Source organism: Limanda limanda, chromosome 17, assembly GCF_963576545.1.
Source record: "Limanda limanda chromosome 17, fLimLim1.1, whole genome shotgun sequence".
Taxonomy (NCBI): domain Eukaryota; kingdom Metazoa; phylum Chordata; class Actinopteri; order Pleuronectiformes; family Pleuronectidae; genus Limanda; species Limanda limanda.
The window spans coordinates 12,462,837-12,488,350 of NC_083652.1; the positions used below are offsets into that span (position 1 = coordinate 12,462,837).

At 46.7% G+C, this 25,514-nt stretch overlaps 4 protein-coding genes across 5 annotated transcripts; 2 read left to right on the plus strand and 2 right to left on the minus strand.

Annotated features, from left to right (window-relative positions):
• Window positions 1-409: 409 nt before the first annotated feature.
• On the minus strand, window positions 410-2,570 carry LOC133023656 (zinc finger protein Gfi-1b-like). The gene is made up of 5 exons (XM_061090730.1): window positions 2,324-2,570; window positions 1,958-2,115; window positions 1,118-1,240; window positions 858-1,023; window positions 410-606 (listed from the first exon to the last, which is right to left on the minus strand). The coding sequence occupies exons 1-5, from the start codon at window positions 2,568-2,570 to the stop codon at window positions 410-412; spliced, it is 891 nt and encodes a 296-aa protein (XP_060946713.1).
• A 6,088-nt stretch (window positions 2,571-8,658) lies between these two features.
• Window positions 8,659-11,736, plus strand: si:ch211-106h11.1 (volume-regulated anion channel subunit LRRC8D). The gene is made up of 5 exons (XM_061089353.1): window positions 8,659-9,000; window positions 9,087-9,665; window positions 9,754-10,004; window positions 10,095-10,472; window positions 10,614-11,736. Exons 1-5 carry the CDS (start codon window positions 8,659-8,661, stop codon window positions 11,734-11,736), a joined length of 2,673 nt encoding a protein of 890 aa, XP_060945336.1.
• A 976-nt stretch (window positions 11,737-12,712) lies between these two features.
• ddx39ab (DEAD (Asp-Glu-Ala-Asp) box polypeptide 39Ab) lies at window positions 12,713-18,140 on the plus strand. 2 transcript variants are annotated; one of them, XM_061089464.1, is made up of 10 exons: window positions 12,713-12,776; window positions 13,974-14,190; window positions 14,838-14,965; window positions 15,617-15,893; window positions 15,980-16,098; window positions 16,196-16,327; window positions 16,534-16,643; window positions 16,784-16,928; window positions 17,016-17,163; window positions 17,474-18,140. In XM_061089464.1, the coding sequence occupies exons 1-10, from the start codon at window positions 12,729-12,731 to the stop codon at window positions 17,488-17,490; spliced, it is 1,341 nt and encodes a 446-aa protein (XP_060945447.1). In that variant the 5' UTR covers window positions 12,713-12,728; the 3' UTR covers window positions 17,491-18,140. The 2 variants fall into 2 exon arrangements, with proteins under 2 accessions (XP_060945447.1, XP_060945448.1); XM_061089465.1 differs by having other exon boundaries at window positions 12,740-12,776; window positions 13,978-14,190.
• A 2,221-nt stretch (window positions 18,141-20,361) lies between these two features.
• On the minus strand, window positions 20,362-25,514 carry si:ch211-106h11.3 (CCN family member 1). The gene is made up of 6 exons (XM_061090731.1): window positions 25,394-25,514; window positions 25,100-25,194; window positions 23,373-23,586; window positions 22,267-22,707; window positions 21,597-21,775; window positions 20,362-20,667 (listed from the first exon to the last, which is right to left on the minus strand). Exons 1-6 carry the CDS (start codon window positions 25,512-25,514, stop codon window positions 20,362-20,364), a joined length of 1,356 nt encoding a protein of 451 aa, XP_060946714.1.

Below are 25,514 nucleotides of genomic sequence, written 5' to 3' on the forward strand. Positions count from 1 at the left end.
TGGTCAAAGGTCAAAGGTCACTGTGATATCACATCTGTCTCAATCTTATAAATACCTTGTGGGAATTTCTTTGGCACAAATTGGTTTGAGAGATGAACAGATGAGACGTTGGTCAATCACATTCATTAATAGGGATATTCAACCTCAAATTACAGTTTGTAAGCGGACATGAAATCTTTCATTTACAAATATATACCAAGATTATTCATATAGACCCTGTGTTTGACAGTCTTCTTATTATTGTCATGTAGTTTTCGAGCGAAAAGCTCTGATTTAAAGAAGTCAAACAAACCAGAGCAGTTTTACAGAACAGTTTTTAATCGTGCACATTCCCAGTCAGTGTGTTATCTTGGCTTCTACGGTTCATAAACGATAGAGATATTATTTACAGTCTCCTCTCCACCCAGCCTCAGCTCAAGCTGTACATGTTGTCATATCCGCACTGCGCCTCCTGGTGGCGCTGCAGGTCCACCCTGCGCTGGAAGCTGCTGCTGCAGCGGCTGCAGCTGAACGGCTGCTGGCTGCTGTGCTTCCTGCTGTGGGTGATGAGGTTGGAGCTCTGGCTGAATCCTTTACCACACACCTTGCACACGTGTGGCTTCTCACCTGCAGGAGGAGGAGGAGGACCAGGGGCACGTTAGCTGTTGTGTGTCGCTGTTTGCGTTGTTACATTACATGTCCAAAACGACTTACAATTAGTAAACTCAACATCTCTTAGGGGCCATTTAGGGGTTCAGTATCTTGCCAAGGACACTTCGGCATGCAGATGGGGAAAAGTGGGGATTGAACGACCACTCTACCCCCCTGGCCACACCGCCTACGTTGTTGTTTGTGTGTCTGCCGTTGCGTTGACTCACCCGTGTGAATGAAGGTGTGTTTCTTCATGTCGGACTTCTGGTGGAAGCGTTTTCCACAGTACTGGCACGGGTAAGGCCGCGTGTCCCAGTGGATGAGGAGGTGCGTGGAGAGCGTGGACGAGCGCTTGAACACTTTGCCACACACCTTGCAGCCAAAGCTACGCTCCTGGATATTCACACACAGACACACACACAGACTTAGACATTGTTTGAGCTGAAAAAACAACCATGGATCATCCTCTATCTCTCTCTCACTGTACCTTCGCTCGACCATAGCTGCTGAGTGCAGTGAACCCAAAGGGCACGTGGCTGAGGTCAGAGGTCATGGGGGATGATGTCAACGGGAACGAGAAGATGTTGCGAAGGTGAAGTTCTGAAAGAGGCTGAGGAGAGAAAAGGAACAAAACAGTTCAATATTTGTTATATAAAAGCTCACATAAACAAATATATTGTTTGTTTAAAGCAGTTATAAGTTATCGTTGGCCTCTTGGGGGCAGTAGAGTTAACTAAGACAACCATTTTCAACTTTATTTTTTAATGTGGACGTAGAAAACATGTTGATGATATCCAAAACTTAAGAGGAACATGGAGGATATTTAGATTTCTCATATTTATTTTATATTTGATAAAAATATACAATATTTTATATATTTTTCAACATGTTGTGGTCACATATCTTGATTTAACACATTTAAGTGAAACAGCTTTGTTTTTTATTAAATAAAGCTCTAAAGTTAAGTCTTAAGTCTTAATAATAGTTCTTAAAACGTTTTTAATGTTTGTTTTAAAATTCCATCGTGAGTCAGGCAGGACAGTTACATATATAACATTTTATAATAAATCGGAAGTACACAACCTTGAGACAGTCGGTCATTAAAAACACTAAGATAATATGTTAAGATGCATCAATACAAATTACAACACTTCAGCAGTTTAATGAAGCTAGATTTAACTTTTAATGAACTTTCTTATTTCTTTATCTTGTTAAAACACACATTTGCACTTGTCCTCCTTTTGAATCTGAACTTTCTGATAGATTTCACTCATGCATGTTCCATTTGTAGTTGTTGAGGTTTGAGTGGATATAGACGGAGTCGTACCTTTTCACAGAGCGGACACTGGCTGACGGGGGATTTCAGGTCAACGTGTGCCGTGTGGCTGAGGAGCATGAAGACCAGTTTCTCCAGCTCCCTCTCTCTCTCAGACGGCCACATGGAGACGGGATGAGCGGCGTCTCTTGTCCCTTCGGGGACTTTCGCTGGAATAACACATGATAACAAGATCTGTTTTCTCTGCCTTTTGAGATATTTAATGTAAAAGAAGAAATTTAAGTTGCACCCTTATTTACTAAACTGATTCCTCAGATAACTCGAGGCCTCTGTCTTCCTAACATCATAACTGCACACTTCCTGTGGTCTCAGATAAATGTCATTATAACAAACATTGTAAAGGAGATTGTCTGGTACCTGCAGTAGAGGAATCGTGTGTGGAGCCACCGTGGAACTGGACGTCCATCCCATCCAACGGTGAAGCATCAGCCACAAAGTCTGTGACCCCTGAGGTGGAGGGACTGGCAGGACGCCCCCTGTCCTGTCCCCCTACTGGCTGCAGGGCCTGATCATCAGTGTGGGACCAGGACTGGGACTGATGTCTGACCCTGTACGAGCTGAGGACATGAGTCCGTTTGCTCCTGACGAGGAAGGACCGCGGCATCTCAGCAGGAGGGCGACTGGAGAGAGGGAGAGGAGGTGAAAACCCTCCAGAGAACAGAAACCTGCAGGAGCCAGAGGCGTCTCTCATGCAGCTCACTGAGCTCCACACACCTGCAGGTTCATGTTCAGTTACGATGCCAAAGCTTGAGGTTTCCTGAACAAATGCAGCCTGACACCTGCAGACTGAGGGTTTCACTGAGGACCACCCTGATGGGGGGCTGTCAACTCAACTGCTTTCTAAACTTCAATTTCATTCTAAACAATCAGATTAGAGCAGTGGCATAATAATACAAAATTAAAATCTTTATTTCCACATTGCCAGCGAGTAAATAAAGTATTTATTAAGAGTTGTTTAGTATTTAAATATTAAGTGCTAGCATAAAGATTCTTTGATTGACATGATATTAAATCATCAAGAAAGGAAATTGAATACACGAGAGAATAAACTACGCTTCAGATGAAAAGTTAAATTTTCCCAAATGTATCTCAGACTTTCTTACAAATTAAGATGATTCATTCATGAATCTCCTTCTCTGAGATGATTTCCTTCATGGTGTCAAGTTAAAGTTAAGACAATTTCCCACATTTTAGTTACATAAGACATAGAAAAGTCTGAAAAACATATAAATTAAATGTAATCATGATAAACAGTTGGACTCCAGCTGCCTTGGTCCTCTTACCTCGGTGTTTCTTGGGTCTTTGCTGCCGACAACGTCCTCTTTTCTCTTTCTCACACCCATCGACTGATGACATGACACAAAGAGATTTGATTTGATTTCGAGCGGGTGCTGAGGATTGTGGGACTTGAGGCATGGGAGGAGATATATGGTCGACTCTATATTTTCAGTTCCGGACCCACTTTGAAAAAAAGTGTCACATCACCGATGTTCAGGTTATTGAGTGAGAGGTTAAAATGCCTGTGTCACTGCTGTGTTCACTACTCTGGTGACTGCCTGTGTAGGTGGACACACACATACACACACTGAGCATCAGTCGGAAATTTTGAATTTCACGTGGTACCAACCATCCTACACATCTACATCTGCGTGAGTGACCTTTTCACCACATTTCACCTCAAATTACAACCCGTCGAACTTTTAACCAGGAAGAGGCTGAAAATATTCATATCAACAGTATTTTATTTACAATACAAGCTCGGAAAAAAGGAAGATATAAATCTGAAGTCAAGAGTAGTAGTTTGATAATAAAAATCTGTTACAAGTCTAAATATTAACTGTTCAATCCTCTATGTTCTTTTAAAATAATTTAAATGATCGATTTTTATAGTATTTCTTATAATTACCAGTTCTTATGAAAATAAACCATCTAGAATTATTTTAACCAAGAATTAATTTGTATTCTGAAATTATTCAACTTCAAGTATTCAGTCATTTGTAAAGAAAACAGGACAGAGTGTTGCGATGATTCATGACTTCCCTAAACTTCGAGTGTCGACAGAAAAAGTCATTAATCACGTAATGGTCCTTTAAAACTTTTACCAACAATCTGTAGATGATTTAATAGATTTTATTTATATGTGTTTTACAGAATGTTTGTCATACCGTTTCCATTGTCCCTAATCCTTTTAACTATGTATAAATTAATATTTTATTAACTAACAACACACGTAAAGCTACTGATAAATCATCTTCAGCCTTTATTGAGATCAGGAATCGATTTTAATCCTAAAACCTCAAACAAAATACACAGATAAAAAATAAAAGTACAGAATCATTCTAAAAAGACATGAAGTCTAACTGCATCCATTCAAAATCAGTCATTAAAAGCTCAACATTACTTTGTTTGAAGTAATCATACCTCTATGTAACCATAAAACACAAAACTCTGATGAACTGAAGTAATTGCAGGATGTGACAACAACTTAGAACATAGGATAGAACATTAATTGTAGTTATTTGATCACAATTTGCTGCTTCGACAACTCATGGGGTCATATTTTGATGTGAGGACAACGGAGTCCAGTGAAATCACAGAAACCTCATCAAGAGGATTCCACTGACACTTTTCCTCATGGGAGGAACTAAGAGGGATAAACTATTTCTTCAGGAATCGGTTGTTTTGCAGCTGTTTTCATACAAACGGGCGAGAATCTGAATTCAGATTGAAATCAAACCGTACAAACTGAAACCAAGGCATCTCTCAATGTGGCTGTATGTTCGCAGACATGTCATTTGACTCCTGGTAAAAGCTGCATGAGACGGAGCTGCGTTCGCCTTGATGTGCACGAGGAGAGGAGCGTCGGGGGGGCCTGTGGTCGATGTGGTGGGGGGCTCGCAACCTTTTCCAGGGTCTGTCAGGGAGAGCAGCCGAGACAAGAGCAGGGAGCCGAGACGGGCTCGTGGCTTCGGTGGCTTTGGGCTTCACTTGTATTCCGGGGGGTTCAGGGGCTTCTTGTTCCCTCCTGGTGACAGAAAGGTGTCTTTCTAGGAACCTGAAACTCAGGAGTGTGTGTGTGTGTGTGTGTGTGTGTGTGTGTGGGGGGGGGGGGGGGGGTATTAGTTCTGGTTTGAGTCTTGCGTTGAAATCACACCTAACCAGGGAGGACTTGAAATTAAATGAACATCTGGGTGACATTTACTGACATCCTGCTGAATATCTACCTTTTAGTATACTTTCTCGGTGTGCGTGTGTGTTTTCGTGACCATGTAGGTGTTTCACAGCACGTCCGATTACATCATCCAATGACCAGGTAATGAGAGACTACACATTATCAGGCCGCAGCCTCTGCTCTCTGCTGTTTATCTGTGTAGCGGCAGAGGTGCAGTGGTTTCAGTTTGGGAACTCGACAGATGAAGCCACTTTCTCACGGCCAACTTCTCTATCTGTCTTCACCAGTCTGCCCCCACCCACCCAGTTGTGTCACTGTGGTTGGCAGAAGAGCAAAGTTTACGGACGGCACACGGCCGCTGAGGCAAAGGGAATCAAGTCTGAGGGCGTAGTGAGATTTGTATGTTGGTCATGTTTAGTTTGCACATCTAGATTTCCCAATATAGCAAAGGAGAAACGGTGGCAGCAGAGAAGAAAGGCACAATTTAATAATTACAACCATCTATCGCCGTGGGAACTGTGGACTGTACCTGCTCTCTGTATCACAGGGTCATGTTCAAAAGCAAAGCCACAAGCTCTCTCCGCTCGGCCTGAGCCTCCAACTGAACAGGAAGCCAGGGTTTTTCTCTTCGTGTTACGTCTTATCACTTCCGCCTTCTCTTTTCAATCATTCACAGATTCAAACCAACCTGCAGGGTTTTCCATCAAAGTTATCTTCGTATATATAGCGAGAGAGAGAGAGAGACAGAGAGACAGAGAGAGATATTGGTGGTCATGCACAAACACGCAGCCAGATCTGTAACATTTTGAGAACGTGGGGTTAGAGAAAGGTAAGCGGGCGTGAGAACCACAGAGTGACACAGTACCCAGGACGGCAACTGCCTGGCAACATTAGTGGTGGTGGCATATGTCGTGAGAGTCTGAATATGTAAGAAGAAGCCTCAATAGTAAACAAATGTTCAATATGTGACACTGTAGTGGTTGTATTTACCTTAATGTCCAGTCAGATGCCTTAAGATCAACAATCAAACCAGACTAAAGCCCTGATCTTACCCCAGATCTCCTGCTGCTGCGTTCCTCCTATATGAAAGTCAAATTCCCAGAGAAACTCCCGACCCCATTGTGCCGAGTTCATGTCTGAAATGTCTCTACTGGAAACTCCAACATACATTAGAGTGACGTATAATGTACTTTGACTTTTTAGTTTGGTTCAGGTTCCGTCCGTTAACAGGGAGGAGACGAGGTTTAGGATCTACCCTGCAGCCAGCCACCAGGGGGCGATCAAAAACGCTTTGGCTTCACTTTTGGGGATCTGTCGAGTCATCCATATTCATAGAGTCTAAACAAGCACAACTAGATTTAAACACGTGACTGATTTCACACAAATTTCTCGTCTGACGTCTTTCTCCGAAGTGAACAAACTGCTAACTTCTCTTCTGCGAACATTTTACAGTCTTTTATAGCGTAAATCAGAAAGTTGCATCGGTAGCACCGAACGTGGGTATGCATCTTCTAACCCGGCTCCTCAGAGGTTCCAAATTTCATGCGCTGAGGTCTGTGACAAGGTGGGGAAGTTTTATCTCGACATCAACGTGTGAATCCTGTCACATAACACCGCCCCACCCTGAACATCCCTGCCTATGGCCATGGTGTTAGCGTGTGTGTGTGTGTGTGTGTGTGTGTGTAGCAGTTGAGAAGGTGTGAAGCCGCAGGCCTTTTCGCAGCAGAACCTTGACACCGAGGTTGAAGATAAGATATTGGCCTCTCGTAATGCCGAGCCCCACCACAGCCACGCTGTCTAAATATAAAGTCACATTATTTCCCTGAAAGTGTTTGCAAACAGTTCAATCAAGTTTCACTCCTTGCAGTGACATCGAGAAACTGTGATGCCAACTTGAAAAAAAAACTTGGTGAAGAGCAACGATCACAAGCACATCTTCATCTTATTTACTTTCAAATGAATCTTTAAGTTGTAAAGATCGATTTGACTGTTTGCGTTGCTGCTGAGATTCACCTGTCACCTGTTGCTCTGTTTGTTTGTCGGCGTGAACGTGAAAGTACGATGTTGTGAAACTGAATTTCTTCTTCTGGGACAATAGACCACCAAACGCACAATGACTACACACACCAGCTGTGCAGTGAGGATCACTCTGTGGTTCACTGTCAGTTTGAGTCTTTGCTCCAGATTCTTTTTGACCCAGATACACAAGAAAATAAACATTGACACTGACATATGACCCTAACACACACACGAAAACACACACACACACACACACACACACACACACACACACACACACACACACACACACACACACACACATTGAGTAACGACACCTTTTTCATTTAAAATTTTTTATACCAATCTCTGCATCTTTAACCTCTAGGGAAACAAACCTTGTTTCCTGCAGACACACACATCCCCTCATTGCTATGCAGAGTAACACAAAACTTAAACTCCAGCGACCCCTGCTGGACATTATTGGACATAGCGAAGTCATTTGTGTGCGTGGGAAAACCCAATCATCTTGCACGAGAGAGAAGTAAAAGCAGTGGAACCAAAATACAATTTAGCAGCAAATTTATTATATTTATTATATTATGAAAATAAGGTATAATGAGCTCCAGTGACTTTCTGCATAGTAAGTATTTATTAAATTTTTCCTGTGAATGTGATTCTTGTTTTCCAGTGATTCAGTTGTGAAGGAGTTAAATGCTGCACACGTTCCCTCGCTGGGTCTCGAACGGGCCTCTCGTGCTGAATTAGATTCCTGGGCCACACATCCTCCATTGCCATGGCAACCCTCAGAAAGCTGAGTGTTGACCGGAGAAGTTCTTCACAGAGGAACCGGACGGCGCTGGAATGAACTGAGCTGCTCGGGGGAGAAAAGTGATTTCCTCGAGGTAGGTGAAAATCCAACTGGGCTTTTTTTCACATTAACATTTTAGCCAAGTAGTGAAGTGTTTCTATTGAACAGTAAATATTGATTTAAGAGTTTAAAAGAGTTTAATAATCTAAATCCCAGCTGAAACTCTTCCTGTCATCAAGGCTGTGTGGGTGCAAACAACCCCAGAGCTGTCTTTTGGTTAAACTCGAAATATTAATGGTAATTAAATACATATACATACATACACACTTTTCCAGTCTTTCAACCACTCACTTCAGTTCAGTTTCTTATTGATAAACCCTGTTAACGTGACATTGTTCAAAAGAAAGGACTGAACACAAATACAGAAATCTTTTGTGAAATAAATGAAACAAATGACGTGTGCAGGACCAAAATGTTCATAAATATTAATAAGAAAATACGAATAAGAATCTTTTGGGGCCTTTAAAATGAGAAAACTCTGCTTTGTAGATCACCTATTCGATAACTAGTATCACATGTGAAACAGAATATTAACATGTTGATAATTGCTCTTGCATTAAACTTATATTTATACGTCAGTACTCTATGTGCACGGCTCAGACTTTTCTTCACCATCTCCTCAAGTCGTCTCTGAAAGAACCAGAGGTCGCCATGTTCTCCCTGTCGGAGCTGGTTCCTCTCAACCAGCAGCAGAACCGCTCCAAGCTGCTGAAGCCCTGGTGGGAGGTCTTCATGGATTACCTGGTGGTGCTGATGCTGATGACGTCTGTCCTGACCTGCACCGAGCAGCTGTCCAGGGACCGAGTGGTGTGCCTTCCCGTGGATCCGTCTGTCCCTGCAAACACCAGCAGTCGCAGTTTCTCAACTCGCGACACCGTGGCTACGACTCCATCGTCAGAGCAGCCGATGGAGATCGAACCTGACGACCTTCACTCTGCACCCAGAGGTCGAAGCACTCATCTGGTCTATCAGCAGTACGTGTACATCAGCCAGGTACTGTAACACTCATTAACACGTATTGTGTGTGTAACTGCACACGTCTGATGAGAAGATTTAATAATAACCTACCTTATGTCCAGGTGTGCTACCACGAGGCCTTGCCGTTGTGCTCCCGCTTCTTCCCCTACATGGCCCTGCTGCAGTCTCTGGTGCTGCTCGCCAGCGGCTCCTTCTGGCTCCACTTCCCCCGCACCTCCGCCCGCATCGAGCACTTCCTGGCCATACTGGCAAAGTGCTGCGAGTCGCCCTGGACGTCTCAAGCCCTGTCGCACGCCGCCCGGCAGGAGAACGTCTGGGAAAAGGAGGCGGAGAGACAGCCTCCCCGACCTCCTCCCTCTTCATCCTCGACTCCAGTGACCCGCACGAGACGCTCCATCACAGACTCAGGCACAGACAGCCCAACGCTGAGGAGGTCAGAGAGCGTGTCCTCGGCCGTCCCTCCCTCTCCGTGTCCCTCCACGCTCTCCTGTGCCTCCACCATGTCGTCAGGGTCCCTCCCCTCCCGGGGGGGCTCTCCTGGTCCCAAGCCGTCGGTCGTGGTTGACAGTCCCCGGCAGGAGATCAGTCTGGATAAGAGTGATGGGGAACAGGCCAGGGCGCTGTTCGAACGGGTCAGGAAATTCCGGTCCCACTGTGAAAGCTCAGCTGTCATCTACAAGGTGAGAGATCCTCTAGTCTGGATGATCTGTAGTAGATCTATAGATCATATACGTTCTTCTTTATCTGTGACCTTCTTCTCTCTTTCAGGTCTACTTGGCTCAGACGATGTTCAAACTGCTGATGGTGACTCTGATCTTGAGTTACACAATCCCTCTTCTCGGCAACTTGTCCTTCACGCACACGTGTCGCCCTGAGGAGCAGGAGCTGGTAGGCTACGCTGCCTTCGACTGTATCCACGTGCTCTCCTCACTTCTACGCAAGCTGCTGGTGGCCTACCTGGCTCTGCTGGGGCTGTACGGCCTTCTCAGCGTCTACACCCTCATCTGGATCTTACACAGGTGAGCAGATATAAAACCCTTAAAGCTGTGTGATGTGAGTCTACAAACCATAGTATGGTTCTTATCATGTTTCTGTCTGTGCCTTTTGAGCTCTTTACGACAGTACTCCTTCCACTCCCTGAAAGAGCTGTGCTCCCTGAGAGACGTCCCGGACCTGAGGAACGACCTGGCCTTTCTGTTACACATGCTGGACCAGTATGACTCTTTGCTGGTCCAGCGTCTCTCCATGTTTCTGTCGCCGGTCGGTGAGAGCCGGCTGCTGGAGGAGAGCTTGGAGCAGCGTTGGGGGGAGGAGAAGCTTCGAGCCATGACGAGCGTGGATGAAGACGGCTGCTCCAGGCTGCAGCTGGTGGCTCTTCCTCGCCTTCCTCCAGCCCTCTTTACCCTCAGCCAGCTCCAGGTTCTCAAACTGGAGCTCATCAAGGAGGCCAGGTTCACTGCCCAGGTAGCCAACATGACGTCCCTCAGGTGAGATGTGCAGTGGTGTAGTCGGGCTTCACAAATTTTAAACAATGCACAGCAAATCAAAAGTTATTTCTAAAGCAGTTTAACAGTACAAACAAGTATTTCTGTGTCATGACATACTTTATATTGCTGTTCCCACGACAGAGAGCTCCACCTCTACCACTGCACAGCAGCTGTGGATCCCAGTGCACTTGGAGTCCTCCAGGAACGTCTGGAGAGCTTCCACCTCACCTTCACTCAGGCCTCAGAGATCCCCAGCTGGGTCTTCTCCCTCCGCAGCCTGCACGAGCTCCACCTCTCGGGTCGCCTGAGCAGTGAAGGTGGGGTCGGCCGCAGCTGGGCACTGGGCAGCCTCTGCCGGCTGCGTCACCTCCGTGTGCTGGTGATTCGAGGCATGCTGCAGCGGATCCCTGCGGAGGTGTGTGAGGTGGCAGGCAGCTTGGTGAGGCTGGAGATCCACAACGAGGGCACCAGGCTGCTGGTTCTCACAGGCCTGAAGCGAATGCTCGACCTGACGGAGCTGCTGCTGCAGGACTGCCAGCTGCAGCGTTTGCCCTCTGCACTTCTGTCTCTGACCAAGCTGCGGACACTCGACCTGCAGCACAATAACCTGAGGACTCTGGAGGAGCTGCTCAGTCTGGCTCATCTACGGCGTCTCTCTTGCCTCAGACTTGCCTATAACCGTGTTGTGGTGCTGCCGGCTAGTGTCGGTGTGCTCCGGGGCCTTGAGCTCCTGGACCTGTCTAACAACCAGCTCCAGAGCCTTCCCTCAGCCCTCTTCACTCTGCGCCTCCTTCGCAGGCTCCTGTTGGCAGGCAACCTACTGGAGGGGCTGCCTGCAGAGATAAAGTCCCTGCAGCTGCTCACAGAGCTGGATCTCAGTGGGAACCGGCTGGAGAACCTTCCCCCTGAGCTCTTCAGCGGTTGTCTGGAGCTGCGCATCCTAAACGTGGCTCGCAATTGTCTTAGTTCTTTACCTTGTGGGATTGCGGGTTTAAATAAGCTGTGCAGGTTGGACTTGCGTACCAACATTCTGCAGGAGCTGCCTGCTGAACTGGGCTGCTGCACCGGCCTGCACAGAGGGGGTCTACTGGTGGAGGACTGGCTGTTTCTTTCGTTGCCTCCCAGTGTCAGGGACTTCCTGAGCCGTTCCTGCTCCACCTCCGATGAACACTCTGGGGATCGTTCCCGTCCAGAGTCGGACAGCTTCCCATATTTCTGTCCCACACAGTGGAGCTTCTCTTCCGCTCTGGAATCACAGATATAAGTTTAATTGGTCCTTAATAGTATCCTAACACTGTTAATCTTCTGTCAGGCGTCTTTCTGTAGTTATATAATTTATATTTACCATCACATTGCTTTTGATTGCACAGTTTTCCTGTCCTGGTTCATCTAACACAATAGCCTTGTAGCGCCAAATCATAATAAACATTATCTCAGGCCACTTTACAAAGAAGGTCATGAATTTTGGAGCCTGGACAGAAATGAGCTGCTGTCTTTTCACTAGAAGACAAAAGACAGGTTCCACACCAGAATATGTTTAAAGGGTTTGTCCTGGTTTACGCCTGAGGTAGAATAACCAGTTTACAGCGATTCAAGGAAGCTGCGTACAATGAATATGATTTTTGTCTTTACATTTTTGATTTAGCTGCTTCCAACTATTTTTGTTCTGTGTGTTTCAGCAAAAATATCGGAAACTTAACGACTTTGACTTTTTTTTATTGATTAATATTTGTTAAGGGGTTGTCCTGATGAGCATGAAGTGGAATAACCAGTTTGCAGTGATTCAATGCATTAGAATATATATGTATATATTTGTATTATTGACTCAGCAAATTGTTTCAGTAAAATGTGAGAAACTGATTTGTTATCATTGATTAATATTTTTTAACGGGTTGTCCTGATGAGCATAAAGTGGAATAACCAGTTAAAAGAAGTTGGGCACACTGCATTAGAATAAACAATTTACTTTCTTTATTGCCTCAGCTGATTCCAGTTTCCAGTATTTTGTTTCTGTGTGTTTCAGCAAAAAACATCAGACATTTCATTTATATCCTGGATTATTAATCGACATTTGACCATCGCGGGCTGCCGTACAGCGTCACACCGACGCGTCCCGCTTTTTTCCGGACTGCGGAACCGGTTCTGACCAATCGCCGGGCGTGCTTTCAAATCGTCACGCGAGTCCACCAATCAGGAGGGCGGAAGGCGGCGGAGGCGGGACTTCCGGCCGCTGGTATAAACCAAGTGAGGCCTCGCATGCGGTTCGGATCTGAAGCTGCTGCAGGACAAGCTAACGCCGACAAGGTGAGCGCGTCGAACCGCGATTTGAATTCTTACATCCAGGGACTTTGAAGAAGTTTTGTTTCGTCACCTCGAGCTTTGATCTTATATTCGTTAACAAAGCAGCTTCTCCACAAGGAAGTAGCTTCCTCCATTGTTTCCCTGTGCGGCTGCTACCGGGAGCTAGCTAGCGTTTTGTAGATTAGCATCCGATAGCTTAGGATCCGCTAGCTTAGCCAAGCGACTGTTCTTCTTCTTCTTCGCATTCACTCGGTAAATTTGCAGCTTTGTCGTATTCCCACCGACGCATCCTATCAAATATCCGTCTAAATTGTATTTCTATTGTTCTTAGTAATAACTCGTTAGCATCAGTAGGTTCCCGGAGATGATGCGCACGTTAGCATGCCACGTTAGCATCCGTTACGCAACACAATAGGGATTCAGCTAACCGGTTATGCTAGGTCCATCCAAGCTTTGTGTGTTTTTACATTTCACTCACAGAAAACTCACCGTAACTCAGACTTGGCTACGTTCGTTTCTCCCGCTAGATTTGTGCTTAGCTAGCTAATGATCATTGATCTGATGCGCACAACGCTGTTTTTCATCGGTTTATCAATCGATGACGATTTGTTGTGTAGCCCGTGAGACAAAACATAATTTGTGTCAAGGGACTTAATCAGGCTCGAGCTCCTTTGTTCGCTAACATTAAACATGAGAAACTACCAACAACAAACTACTTACAGGATAAAAACAAACTTTAAACCTCAGAGTTACATGTGATCGTTTCTAAGGACAAAGTGAAACCGAGAACATCAGCGAAACAAGTGTAACTACATTGATAAGAAACTTTGTAAGATCTGAAGGTGTGTCAATGATTAAAGTATGTGTACATAATAGTCTTAAAGAAATTAAGGAGGAGCAGTGATGAATGAATCAGGAAGTTATTTTTAGTACTAGTAAGTGAACACTCTTGTTTTGACAAGTTCTATTGTCCTTGATCACGCTTTACGATCCACCATTTTATTTTAAAACTTAGTTTCGGGAGCAGACGTGTTAACTTCCATATTTATCCTTATCTTTGAACTTACTCATCACTTTGACCCTTTGCTCAAACCACTTGTATAAATGTGTTTAAAGTACACAGTGGAACCGGAGTAGTTATGCAGCTGATGTATAATCACTGCTAAAGTTCAAACCCTGACTTTTTGTCTTGTGTACCAGACAGATAAAATGGCAGAGAACGACGTTGACAACGAGCTGCTCGACTACGAGGAGGATGAGGAGCCACAAGGAGCGCCTGAGAGCGCCGCCCCCGTCGGCAAGAAGGAGGTGAAGGGCTCCTACGTCTCCATCCACAGCTCCGGCTTCAGGGACTTCCTGCTCAAGCCAGAGCTGCTGCGAGCCATCATCGACTGTGGGTTTGAGCATCCATCTGAAGGTGAGAGGAACATGGTGGCATGGGTTTGAGTCCCTGACCTTTGAGCCCCCCCGGTTGTCCAGCTGGGGAGATGTACGGCTTCTGTGTTTTTTAGAAGTAGGACTGAAGCGATATCGCACACTCGCAGAAGTCCCAGACTGAAATCTTTGCATTAATGTTTAGTATAAATCATTTAACTGTGAACTGCTCAGTGGGACCCGTGTTTCATATGAACCTCCTGATGCCGACCTTTTCACTCTTGTGGTTATTTGAAGGCTCAGCTGTATTTGTCATGTATATGCACACGTACTAGGAATTTGACTCCAGTGTTAATTGCACTCGGTGTACATACACAGTTAGAGAGAAGGCTAACAAAATATACAGCTATAAGCTATTTAATGAGGACACAAGTACTGGATGACTATAATGTATCATAGTTTCTGCCCTTATTAGAAGGCTTAGTGTACAGTAATAGCTCATATGATGTATTTATTTTCTGTAAATGTCGCCATTGTTGTTGGCTTCATTGACTGTTTGCATTTGGACCTCCTGTCTCGTCAAATGCAAACTGTTTCAAAACAAGCACAATGTTTTTCTTGTTGCTTGAAATCCTTCCTGCTTTGTCCATGAGAGGGAACCTTCCTAAATCTGTTCTTTTTTCCATACAGTCCAGCATGAGTGCATCCCACAAGCCATACTGGGCATGGACATCCTGTGTCAAGCCAAGTCTGGTATGGGCAAGACAGCCGTGTTTGTGCTCGCCACGCTGCAGCAGATTGAGCCTGTCGACGGACAGGTTAGTTCAAGACATCATCAAGCCTGGTCATAGCCTGAGTCCAGAACATGTGGACATTCTTACATTACAACACACATGTCTAACTGACGTTTCAGTCGGATTTTGAGCTGGACACCATTGTTTCTTATACTTTAAACATGTTGCACTTTGTTTAATATGCAGACCTTACTTTGTTATTTTGATAAGGGGTTAAATAGAAACTTTGATTTTTTTTTTTTAAGAGTTTCACTGCTGACTTAACTTACAAGCCCTCTTTTTTATTTTATCACGTTGGAGTTGCTAGTTTAAACCTACAGTTTGGTACTTTAATATATGAGCCTTTGTTTAGTGCTGCATTATACGATGACATACAGTTTGTTGTCAAAATAAAATTAACTGAAATGAAATGGTCAATTTGATTTTTTTTCGAAGGAAAATTAGTCGTTTAGATTCATCGACTAATCGATAAAATAGTCGACCGATTAATCGATGGAAAAATTGTCCTTAGTGGCAGCCCTAGAAAGCACAGATCAAATGTTAGACTGTTTGATTTTGAATCTTGTGGCATTTTTAGATGGTCCAAATCTTTCCATTTCATTGAATTATTTGAAATTGACTTTCTTGTAAAGAAAATGTATTTAGATGCTGAGTTTTTTTGTTTGTGATCCCCAGGTGTCTGTGTTAGTCATGTGCCACACCCGAGAGCTGGCCTTCCAGATCAGCAAAGAGTATGAGCGCTTCTCCAAGTACATGCCCACGGTTAAAGCAGCGGTGTTCTTCGGCGGCATGGCCATCAAGAAGGACGAGGATGTCCTGAAGAAGAACTGCCCTCACATCGTGGTCGGAACGCCCGGTCGCATCCTCGCTCTCATCCGCAACAAGACCCTCAACCTGAAGAACGTGAAACATTTTGTCCTGGATGAGTGCGACAAAATGCTGGAGCAGCTAGGTGTGTTCTTAAGACCTTTTCATCTTGGTTTTACTGGGGTGTTCTTTCGAAGTCGTTATTGAATCTGTCGTCTTTTTGTGTGGCAGACATGAGGCGTGACGTTCAGGACATCTTCAGGATCACACCCCACGAGAAGCAGGTCATGATGTTCAGTGCAACTCTGAGCAAGGAGATCCGACCAGTGTGCCGCAAATTCATGCAGGATGTAAGTAAAAGATGAAGCATCAAAGCCACTGTTCATGTTTAATTCCACTTTTTATTATGTGTTTTGACTAATGACTGAACCTCCACCTCCTGTGCAGCCCATGGAAGTGTTTGTGGACGACGAGACCAAACTCACACTTCACGGCCTGCAACAGTACTACTGCAAGCTGAAGGACAGTGAGAAGAACCGAAAGCTCTTCGACCTCCTCGACGTGTTGGAGTTCAACCAGGTAACAGAGTTGGATCATTTCAATCTGCCATAAATTATAAGACTGGTGTAAAATCCCAACTTCAAAGTCTGAAGGAATCCCAGTTGTTGGCTTGTGCTTTGAAAGATTTACACATAGTTCTCTACAATGGAACTATAAATGTTGTATATTGATAAAAGTTGCGTACTCTCAAGTGGCACATTATAATACCCTTGCTTGGCCTCTAGGTGGTGATCTTTGTCAAGTCAGTCCAGCGGTGCATCGCTCTCTCTCAGCTTCTGGTGGAACAGAATTTCCCGGCCATCGCCATCCACAGGGGAATGGCTCAGGAGGAGAGGTGAGACCCCCAGTGCTCTGATGGCACACGGCTTCACAAGTGAACTGGACAAATCAATGTTTCAGTAAAGCCAGAGCAGCTGTTGATGATCCCCTCTCTGACTCTGCCCCCCCCCCCCCCCCCTTCCTCTCCACACTCAGGCTGTCTCGCTATCAGCAATTCAAGGACTTCCAGAGGCGGATCTTGGTGGCAACTAACCTGTTCGGACGAGGGATGGACATCGAGCGAGTCAACATCGTCTTCAACTACGACATGCCCGAGGACTCCGACACCTATTTGCACAGGGTGAGACATCGCTGCACTTTCGGTCCCCTCTATCTGTCCCATCCCGAGGGACGTTATAGTCTAACGTGTTAACTCTCTACCCCGTAGGTCGCCCGTGCTGGTAGGTTCGGAACCAAAGGCCTGGCCATCACCTTCGTGTCCGACGAGACCGACGCCAAGATTCTGAACGACGTGCAGGACCGCTTCGAGGTCAACGTGGCCGAGCTGCCGGAGGAGATCGACATCTCCTCTTACAGTAAGTCCACTTCCAAATGGCTGCTGAATTGCAGCGATGCTTGATGACTTGATTGTAGTTGAACTTTTAAGGGATTTGATTTGTGGATTAAGTGAGTTCAAAGCCGCCACAGATAATCAGCTGGTCCAATAAAACTTTAAAGAGTCATTTGGCAGCTAGCGAAGGCAGTTGGTGCTGCCATGTAACAGCTGCCCTCATCAAATCCAATCCCCTACATGTTAAACCTGCCGGTGAAGCGTCGGTATGCTCAGCTGTCTCTCTGTCTCACGTGTTCACTCGGTGTCTTTCCTCTGCCCCCCCCCCCCCGCAGTCGAGCAGTCCAGATGAGTCCTCCAGCCCAGCGGCACGTCTTCTCTCCATGGATCCTGAGGTTGATTTGGAATTCGTCGTTCTTCACTGTTGATTTGAACGTTTTATGCGTTCCCTTGTTCACCAAACATTTTGTTTTTACTGTCAGTTTTGGGGAGGGGGGGGGGGTATGGTCGATTTTTAATTTGTCTTTTATTGTTTGTTTTATGCTCGATGAAATTAAAACTTTTTATAAAACGCCATTTTTACTATTGTGGTCTCTTGCGAGGCTATTCTTGACTCTACCACATTTTCATCGATCTTAGTCTGGAGCAGTTCGAGAAGTTCAAAGGAACATAAAAGCAATTTCAGCCCCCCCCCCTTTCAATGTAAAAGACTAGACTGTATAGAGTCGTTTCCTTTTTCTCCCCATTGAAACACAAAATGAGATTTAGAAAAGAACCCAGTAGTCCTGTAGGTAACATAGGACCACGACACATTTATGGCTCATATGGCAGCTCGCTCTCTGACTTCCCAATTTAATGCCTCCGACTAAGTTATCATGTAGAGCGATGGTGGTGAATTTGCAAAACTTTAACTCAACTGTCATTAGCGCACTGTATAATCAAGTAATTTCTGTTTATGTATCGGTCGGTATCTTGTTTTTAGCTATTAAACACTTAACACAACTACTATCACACAATGTCATTAATTGTATGTATTCCTGCTAACAAAGCAAAAATCTAGCAGCTTGATGGTTAAGATGAGAACTTTATTGATCTCTCTTCACCCGTTTTTCATCGTTGACGACATGGTGTCCAATCGTAGGGAGTGAGGGGGGGAATTAAACATTAGATTTGTGGCAAAACAAACACACCGAGGTTCATATTTGTTATATTTAATACCTGTAATCTAGTGTCGATCCCATCAGCCTCATCGGAACTCAGTGTTGGCTGAGTGGCTAAATTCAAACTGAACATGAACTTCACAAAGTCTGCAACAGGTTTCAACACAGTCCAGAGAGAAAATGACTTTATTCAAAAAAGAAGAATCTGTTGAAATGTGTGTGAAACATTGGCAGGAGAATCAGTGAGGAACATGATGAATTGAGATTTGTCTAAGCGAGTCAGTTATAATATATAATCTTTAAAAGCACGACCTTATCATTACAGTTGGTACGAATGTTCACCAGCAGACGTACAATCATGCTCTTTTAAATTGGCACTTGATGCTCATGTAGAATCTGAACTACACATGAACTACTTGGAAGAATTGGCCCTTATACAGCAGAAAACTACAAATACTGAAACGATGCATCTGTACATATTTATCTACAATGTCCTTTAACAAATCTAGACAAACGGTACCAGAACCACAGCATCTACATAGAAATGACAAACATCTTTTAATGTAACAGGTGTAAAAGAATTGCAGGCAGCAGTCTGAACTACGAAAAGCCTATTCTATCCAAGAGATGGTAGAAAACTCAAATGTCTTCCAGTTGCACAGAAAACTGCAAAAAAACATCAACGCCACTTTCTTATGGCACAACGGGAAAAAGTCTTAGAAGTAATCGAATGATACCTTGAATGAAATCCCCACTTTACAAAAATGAATGCAGTAAAATCATAACTTCGATCCTTCTGCATCTTGAAGTGAGCCTACACGATGAGGGGGCGGAGTCAGGGCCGTCGTAAGGTGCGTGAACCTCCACCCAACGACCAGTTGATGGTTGGGTTCTTCAGTCATTATACAAAGTCTCACACATGAGAGACTGATTCAGAGTCTGTCTCCTTCCTCGTCCTGAGAAACAGGTTCTTATTAACGTCTGGGCGCTCGGGCCCGGTCCTCCGAGGCCTCAGAGCTCCTCCGTCTCTGACAGTGAAGTCAACGGCGTTTGTCGGGAATAGACGCCACTTAAAGCACGAAGACGCAAGCGTTATTGTTGTGCTTCAGCTGTGTTGCTGGATTACAGGCCAGAGCGTCTCCACCCGCTCGTCACTAATTACATGTTAACCCCGAGCATTCAGTTCTTCTCATTTTATTTTTATAGCAGACCAGAGAGCGGCCGCTTCCCTCTCACTGCCCGTCGGAGGCAGGATTGTAATTTGCACAGAATTAAGCGGTTCGACTTCTCGACGCCAGAATCCCCGGCTCGTTCCTCTCGTGCTCGTTAAATGTCTCTGTGTCTTGTGAAGGAAAGGCAAGGGGATGAGCTCAGCTGTGTAAACAACCGTTGACATATTCCGCTCTAATGCGTTCGGAGCCGTCACCCGTCGGGCTCAACTCTGTCTCTTTGCCGCGATGTTCCACATCTTCTCCTGAAGCCTTCGTCATCCATCTGCAGATCCGTCTGTTTGTCTGCTGCGACCCCTGATGCGACCTCTGGGGTCAAGTCCTCGTCTCCCCGTGTCCTGGCTGACAGCTCTCAGCTGTTCTGTTCCTCTCAGATCCCAAACATAGCAGCGCTGCCCCCCCCTCGGTGGCAGGCCACTGTGTCATCAACAATAAATACAAACATATATTTGGCTTCAAAGCGCCGTCGATCCCTGTTGATCAGTATCTGAGACGTGCTCTGTGTGTGTTCAGCTCCATCGTCCCCAACTAAAGTCTCAGAGTTCAGAGGACAGTTGGTGCAGCGTGGCAGCAGCATGGCGGCCGGTTGCCTCCATGTTTCCCCAAAGGTTTTGTTAGTGTGACAGATTGTGTTCAGGCCAGAAACTACTTTTCATCTACACTAAAGCAGGAGTCAGTCACTTCTCGTTTCCAGGTCGGAGTCGCACCCTGCGGCTCCCCAGTCCTTCCCTACTAAGGACATCTATTCTAACCTATGGGGGAGTCAAAGTCTTTTTTGTTGTTGTGAGGGAATGTAGGTTGGGGTTGGGGGGGTGGGGTGGGGGGGTGGTACCACTAGTCGATGAACTTGTGTGTGTCTCCGTAGAGCCATCGCTGTGGCGGCATGGCGGCCTCATTGAGATGGTTGCATTCGTCGCTGCACTTGCAGGACTGGATGAACATGACGGAGCGGTTGAAGCGCTCGCCGTCGGGGCAGGTGAACGCCACGCTGGCGGTGCGCGTGCGGCGGGGCGAGCAGCAGCGGCCGTCCCGGCACACGCCGCAGTAGTTGGGCCGGTACAGACGAGTGGTCCGGCAGCCGGCGTAGGACAGGCGGTGGGGCTCCGGGGCCTTGTGGGTACGAGAGCACTTTCTTCCTTTCTGTAGAAGAAAGAGTAAAGTCAGACATTTCACTCAGGAACACAAACATCAGCCTCCTGGTGGAAACTCGTTTCAGATTTATCAGAACGCTGCTTTTCACTGAAAGTTTGCTTGTGCGTGGAATCGGAGCTGCACACACCACAACATGAGATAACCCACTACTCCAACTCTGAGACTTTAATCAAAGTTAGAGGCAGTTAAGTGCAGAGGCGGCAGTAAACAAACTAAAGGTCATGGCAGCAGAGAGAGGAGCATGCCAACAATAGCTGGGGACTGACACTGATGCACATTAACACCCACAGCTGCTCGGCTAACAGCGGGCGAGAGCCGGGGAAACAGGTGCATAACAAACCCTTCAGCCTCATGAGTGTCTCTGAAGGTGTTGTGTTCGAAATGTGGAGGAGCAACAGAGTGGGCGAGGGCTCTTCACATCGCACAGCAGGGGGCCACTGAGTGCAGCTGACAGCCGCCGGGTCAGCGTGGGAGAGAGCACCGCACCCCCGCAGACAAACCACAGGAGGGCTGGTCCTCCATCGCTAAAAGGTTCTAGCATTTAATGCCGATGTAGGACTAACGTTTGTGGTGTTGTCTGTACAGGTGAGCGGCTGGAAAACAACTTGACAATGACAAACTGGTTGGCAGTGGGGGAAGCAGGAGGCTGCATGAGAGGAAACCTGGTCCCAATCAGCTCGGCTCACACAGCAACAGAACCCTGAATAGACGGGATGAACCAGAAAAAGGCTCCGGCCACAGAGAGATTCCGGGCCGGGGGGGTACACACATGCCATGATATTAATACCAATCTGACCCGTTGAGAGAAATCCTTTCCTGATTCCATTTAGCATGTTGGCTGGACGACATAGTTGCGGGCCATTAGAGGAAACGTTGTAATCCATCCCCATCTTAAAAGCACTGGACACATTCCTCACCTTGACAGGGATGGACATGGAGCTGCAGGGCCGGATGTTGCACAGGCGCGTCTCCTTGATCAGCTTACAGCGGGCATTGTCATTGGTAACGCGAGAGGACACGCCCATCCCACAGCTCCGGGAACACTGGGACCAGGAAGTCGTCTGAACCACACACTGGTCGCCCATCTGCCTCCACGCTGGGGAGAGGTGAGACAAGCGAGGAGACGTGAGACAACAACCACCTGACTACGCAAAATATCTGAGGGCGCGAAAAAACGAGCGGCGACATCGGCCGAGGTGAAGCAGGATGGAGGGGAAGGGCCGCCGGGAGAGAGAGGGGAGAAGCAGAGACGCAAAGCACACAGGCGCCATTCAGTGAACAGGCAACACTGACGCATAGAGAGGGTGATTACAGAGAGGGTGACAGAGGTATGTGCTGTGTGAGGGCAGTGTGAGGGAGAGGGTGTACCTCTGGTGTGCAAGGAGCCAGTGGAAAACAAGCCTCACATAAATGCTGACACACACACACACACACACACACACACGCACTGATGCAGAGGGCAAGGCTCACAGTGAGGCTGTTTGTGCGTCAGAGGGCTAAAATGGTTAAAACATAAACATGATGCTTTACTGCGTGGAGGAAACAGACGGCGCTCTGAGGCGGCGACACGGCGGCTCCCTCTCTCACCCGCCAGGTGCTTGTTTCCACGTGGCTTGTCCCACTTGCGCCCCACCTCCACCAGCTCGTTGCCCATGGTGTCCTTCTCCTTCTTGGGCTTGTAGGGGTACAGCTTCCGGTAGGGTTTGGGGTACGACTTGGGGAAGGGGTAGGCCGGGTAGGGGATGAAGGGGTAAGGCGGGTAGACCGGAGGTTTGGGTCGTCTGTGCGCCGGGGGCACGACGGCGGTTCCCTTGTGGCAGTCGATGCTGAGGCAGCACTGGCCGGGCACCTTGACCAGCTGAGGGGCCGGACAGGAGGGGGACGCCAGGGGCACGTGGCTGGGGCACAGGGGCACGCAGCCCACCGCTCCGTCGATGCAGGTGCACTGGTGTTTGCAGCCGGCGCGGAAGTTCTCGCCGTTTTGATAGATCCGCCCGTTGTATTCGCAGGAGCGGCCCTCGGCCTTAGCTGGTGGAATCAGAAAGACACACGAGACGGTCAGAAAACTTCACAGAACGAAAAGGAAAACTCTGACGCTGATGAAAAGGGAAGAGAACGAGAAGAAGCTCACATAGAAATACATCTTTGATCTGAATAGAAGTGCGACGCAGAGTCACACTATCTCCAGATTTATGAAGCAAGCTCTATTCTTAGATCAGCGGAATTTTGACTTGTTTACAATGTCCTTCCCCTTTCGCTCCCTCAGTGGAACTCCCCATGCAACACCCCGGATACCCCCCCTCTATATAGAAACACCCCCAAATAAACACACATATAAAAATACCTCTGTGTGTGTGTATGTTTGTGTGTTTCGCCGGGGCTGTTTGTGTACACATTGGACTACTTATATAAATCCCGGAGTTGGCCGGGTTTCAGTCGCAGCTCATGAAGGTGCTCTGTTTTCCCAACGTGGCACAGGCTTCAAACCTCAGGCTCCTATCAAAGAGAGACTCCAGCCGCTTGGCTCGGAAGCCAGGTCCCCCCACCCCCACCCCCCACCCTGAAGTCACACATTCCCTCACTCAACCCCGAGCTGAAGCCTCAAACTCTGGGCCCGGTCTAAACCCAGAAAGACTCATTTGACTCCTCCCTGCTGGGACCCGGCCCCCCCGACACCTCTGCTGTGTACGCACCCCTGCAGATGCCGTGGGTGCGGCCTACATCATTGCCGTAGTTGCACTCCAGGCCCTTGTGGTGGTCGCAGGGCCGTCCTTCGTGGCAATCCTGGTTGAGCTGGGCGGCGCACACCTTGCAGCAGCCGCAGCCGTCCGGCACCGAGCTGACCCCTGGGGGACAGGATGGGGGTCCCGCCGGACACTCGCAGACCACCGGGCAGCCTGCGCTCACCTGCAGGAGGGGACACACAGAAAACAGCCATGTTGAAAAACAACTTTCCTTGCACTGACATACTCCTGTGAGGGGAAGTCACACTGGGACCGAGCAGGACAATAGTTTGACTCATGTTACACAGATCATAGAAATTCCTCAGAGTGTGTGTGTGGCTGGAGCATCAGCTGAATCCCAGGCTCTGTCCCCGGACCCTCAGGGATATCTGTGACCCTCTGTCGCCTTCCGCTCGGCAGTCGCCGGATGAGCAGGGATGAAAGGGACCTTCTCTGACCCAAAATCTCCCCCCCATCCTTTGTTTCTCACCCTCTCTGTCTCCACACACACACACACACACACACACACACACACACACACACACACACACACACACACACACACACACACACACACACACACACACACACACACACACACACACCAGGGCCTTTCCACAGCTCCCATCACAGGGAGCTGATCAGCCTGACTGTCCACAGTCCGATCCCCCAACGGGATCCGTCCCTTCCTGACGGCCGTGCCCCCCCCGGTGCCGCTGACAGTTGGCGGCTGTGGGTGTGTATGAAGGTTGGAAGTGACATCACACAACACAGTGACAATAACTTTCCATTTTTAGCCTTGTGTTTGGGGTGTAACCTGGTACTTGATACATCCCCATGTAAAAGTCCCATAATATTCCTGTAGGTATTTATAGACTGCAGTGAGTCCGTCCTGAACTTCCAGTTATTTACTCTTATTGGATTTCTCTGTTTTAACTGATGTTAAGAGTCTTTGAGTCTTTTTTAAAAGAGCAGTACAACTAAGATGTATTACTTATATTATTAATACTTTTCAGAAGGAGGTGTCGCACTTTTGTTTTACGACATTTGATGATTATAGATATTCAACGACCAACCTGTTTATAAAATGGATGAGACCAACTCCACCAACTTGAATTTTAAAATACATGAATCATCCACACGTCTAATAACAAATAATAATAATATTCCAATAACTTATAATGGTTTCTAATAGTATAACACTCACAGTGGCCATGTCTCTGCATTAAGGGCAGAAACCCTAAGTGGTTAAAACCCTATCCACTTATTATCATGGAGTTATGACTTAAAATAACAAAAACATATCATTAAAAAAAGAACTGGACAGGACTACACAAACACACACACACATATAAAAACATATACATATATATATATTGATGCAGCATCTTTCAACAAAGTAACATAGTGCTTCACAAGTAAAAAAAACAACATAAACATAACATAAAAAGAAAAATGAAAAAAGGAATAAACATGCTTTACAGTATGTATAACACACACACACACACACACACTACTTATCATATACTTATTATAGTGAGATTTCCTCATAGCGTTACTTTGAAAGACTGGGATTAGTTCGTGTGAAATGGAACCAGACGACAGAAGCTGGAATCCGCTTCAGCTCCAGTTCCAGCCCGGACACGTGAGTCCTGATTCCTCAGTGTTTACGTGCAGCAGCAGAGAGTCGCACTCACCAGACCCAGTGCGACCAGTTGCAGGACAGCAGATAGCAGCAGTGTCCCCATGCTGGCAGCCCAGTCACATAGGAGAAGAGAAAGCGTGAGCAGCTCTTTTAAATCACCAGGGAAAATATATAAAAAAAAGATAAATCCTGCGGCAGCTCAGAGACAAACGTCCTCTCAGATTAAATCCTGCGACGCGTCACTCGTCCTCCATCATTCTGAACTCCCATCGATCAAATTCTCCTCCGCTTTATACCAGCCCCGTGCTGTTTAGCCCGGCCCCGCCCACTCCGGAGCGCCTCTAACCAATCAGGAGGCAGGCGAGCGGCCTAGGTGTCTCGGAGGGGGCGTGGTCTGCGGCGGGGCGGGGCTCGATGCTCCACTGACAGCTGCAGGGCGGCGGGAGGGAGGGGGCGTGGCCAGGCAT

Coding starts and splice junctions, on each gene's coding strand:
- LOC133023656 (XM_061090730.1), bottom strand. CDS start 2,570: ATGCCGCGGTCCTTCCTCGTCAGGAGCAAACGGACTCATGTCCTCAGC. Junction 2,116..2,323: donor ACACGATTCCTCTACTGCAG/GTACCAGACAAT, acceptor GTGTTATTCCAG/CGAAAGTCCCCGAAGGGACA. Junction 1,024..1,117: donor GCAGCTATGGTCGAGCGAAG/GTACAGTGAGAG, acceptor GTGAATATCCAG/GAGCGTAGCTTTGGCTGCAA.
- si:ch211-106h11.1 (XM_061089353.1), top strand. CDS start 8,659: ATGTTCTCCCTGTCGGAGCTGGTTCCTCTCAACCAGCAGCAGAACCGC. Junction 9,666..9,753: donor GCTCAGCTGTCATCTACAAG/GTGAGAGATCCT, acceptor TCTCTCTTTCAG/GTCTACTTGGCTCAGACGAT. Junction 10,473..10,613: donor GCCAACATGACGTCCCTCAG/GTGAGATGTGCA, acceptor TTCCCACGACAG/AGAGCTCCACCTCTACCACT.
- ddx39ab (XM_061089464.1), top strand. CDS start 12,729: ATGCGGTTCGGATCTGAAGCTGCTGCAGGACAAGCTAACGCCGACAAG. Junction 15,894..15,979: donor CAAAATGCTGGAGCAGCTAG/GTGTGTTCTTAA, acceptor TTTGTGTGGCAG/ACATGAGGCGTGACGTTCAG. Junction 16,644..16,783: donor GGAATGGCTCAGGAGGAGAG/GTGAGACCCCCA, acceptor CTCCACACTCAG/GCTGTCTCGCTATCAGCAAT.
- si:ch211-106h11.3 (XM_061090731.1), bottom strand. CDS start 25,514: ATGCCTGGCCACGCCCCCTCCCTCCCGCCGCCCTGCAGCTGTCAGTGG. Junction 22,708..23,372: donor CACCCACGGCATCTGCAGGG/GTGCGTACACAG, acceptor TGATTCCACCAG/CTAAGGCCGAGGGCCGCTCC. Junction 20,668..21,596: donor CCATGTCCATCCCTGTCAAG/GTGAGGAATGTG, acceptor TTTCTTCTACAG/AAAGGAAGAAAGTGCTCTCG.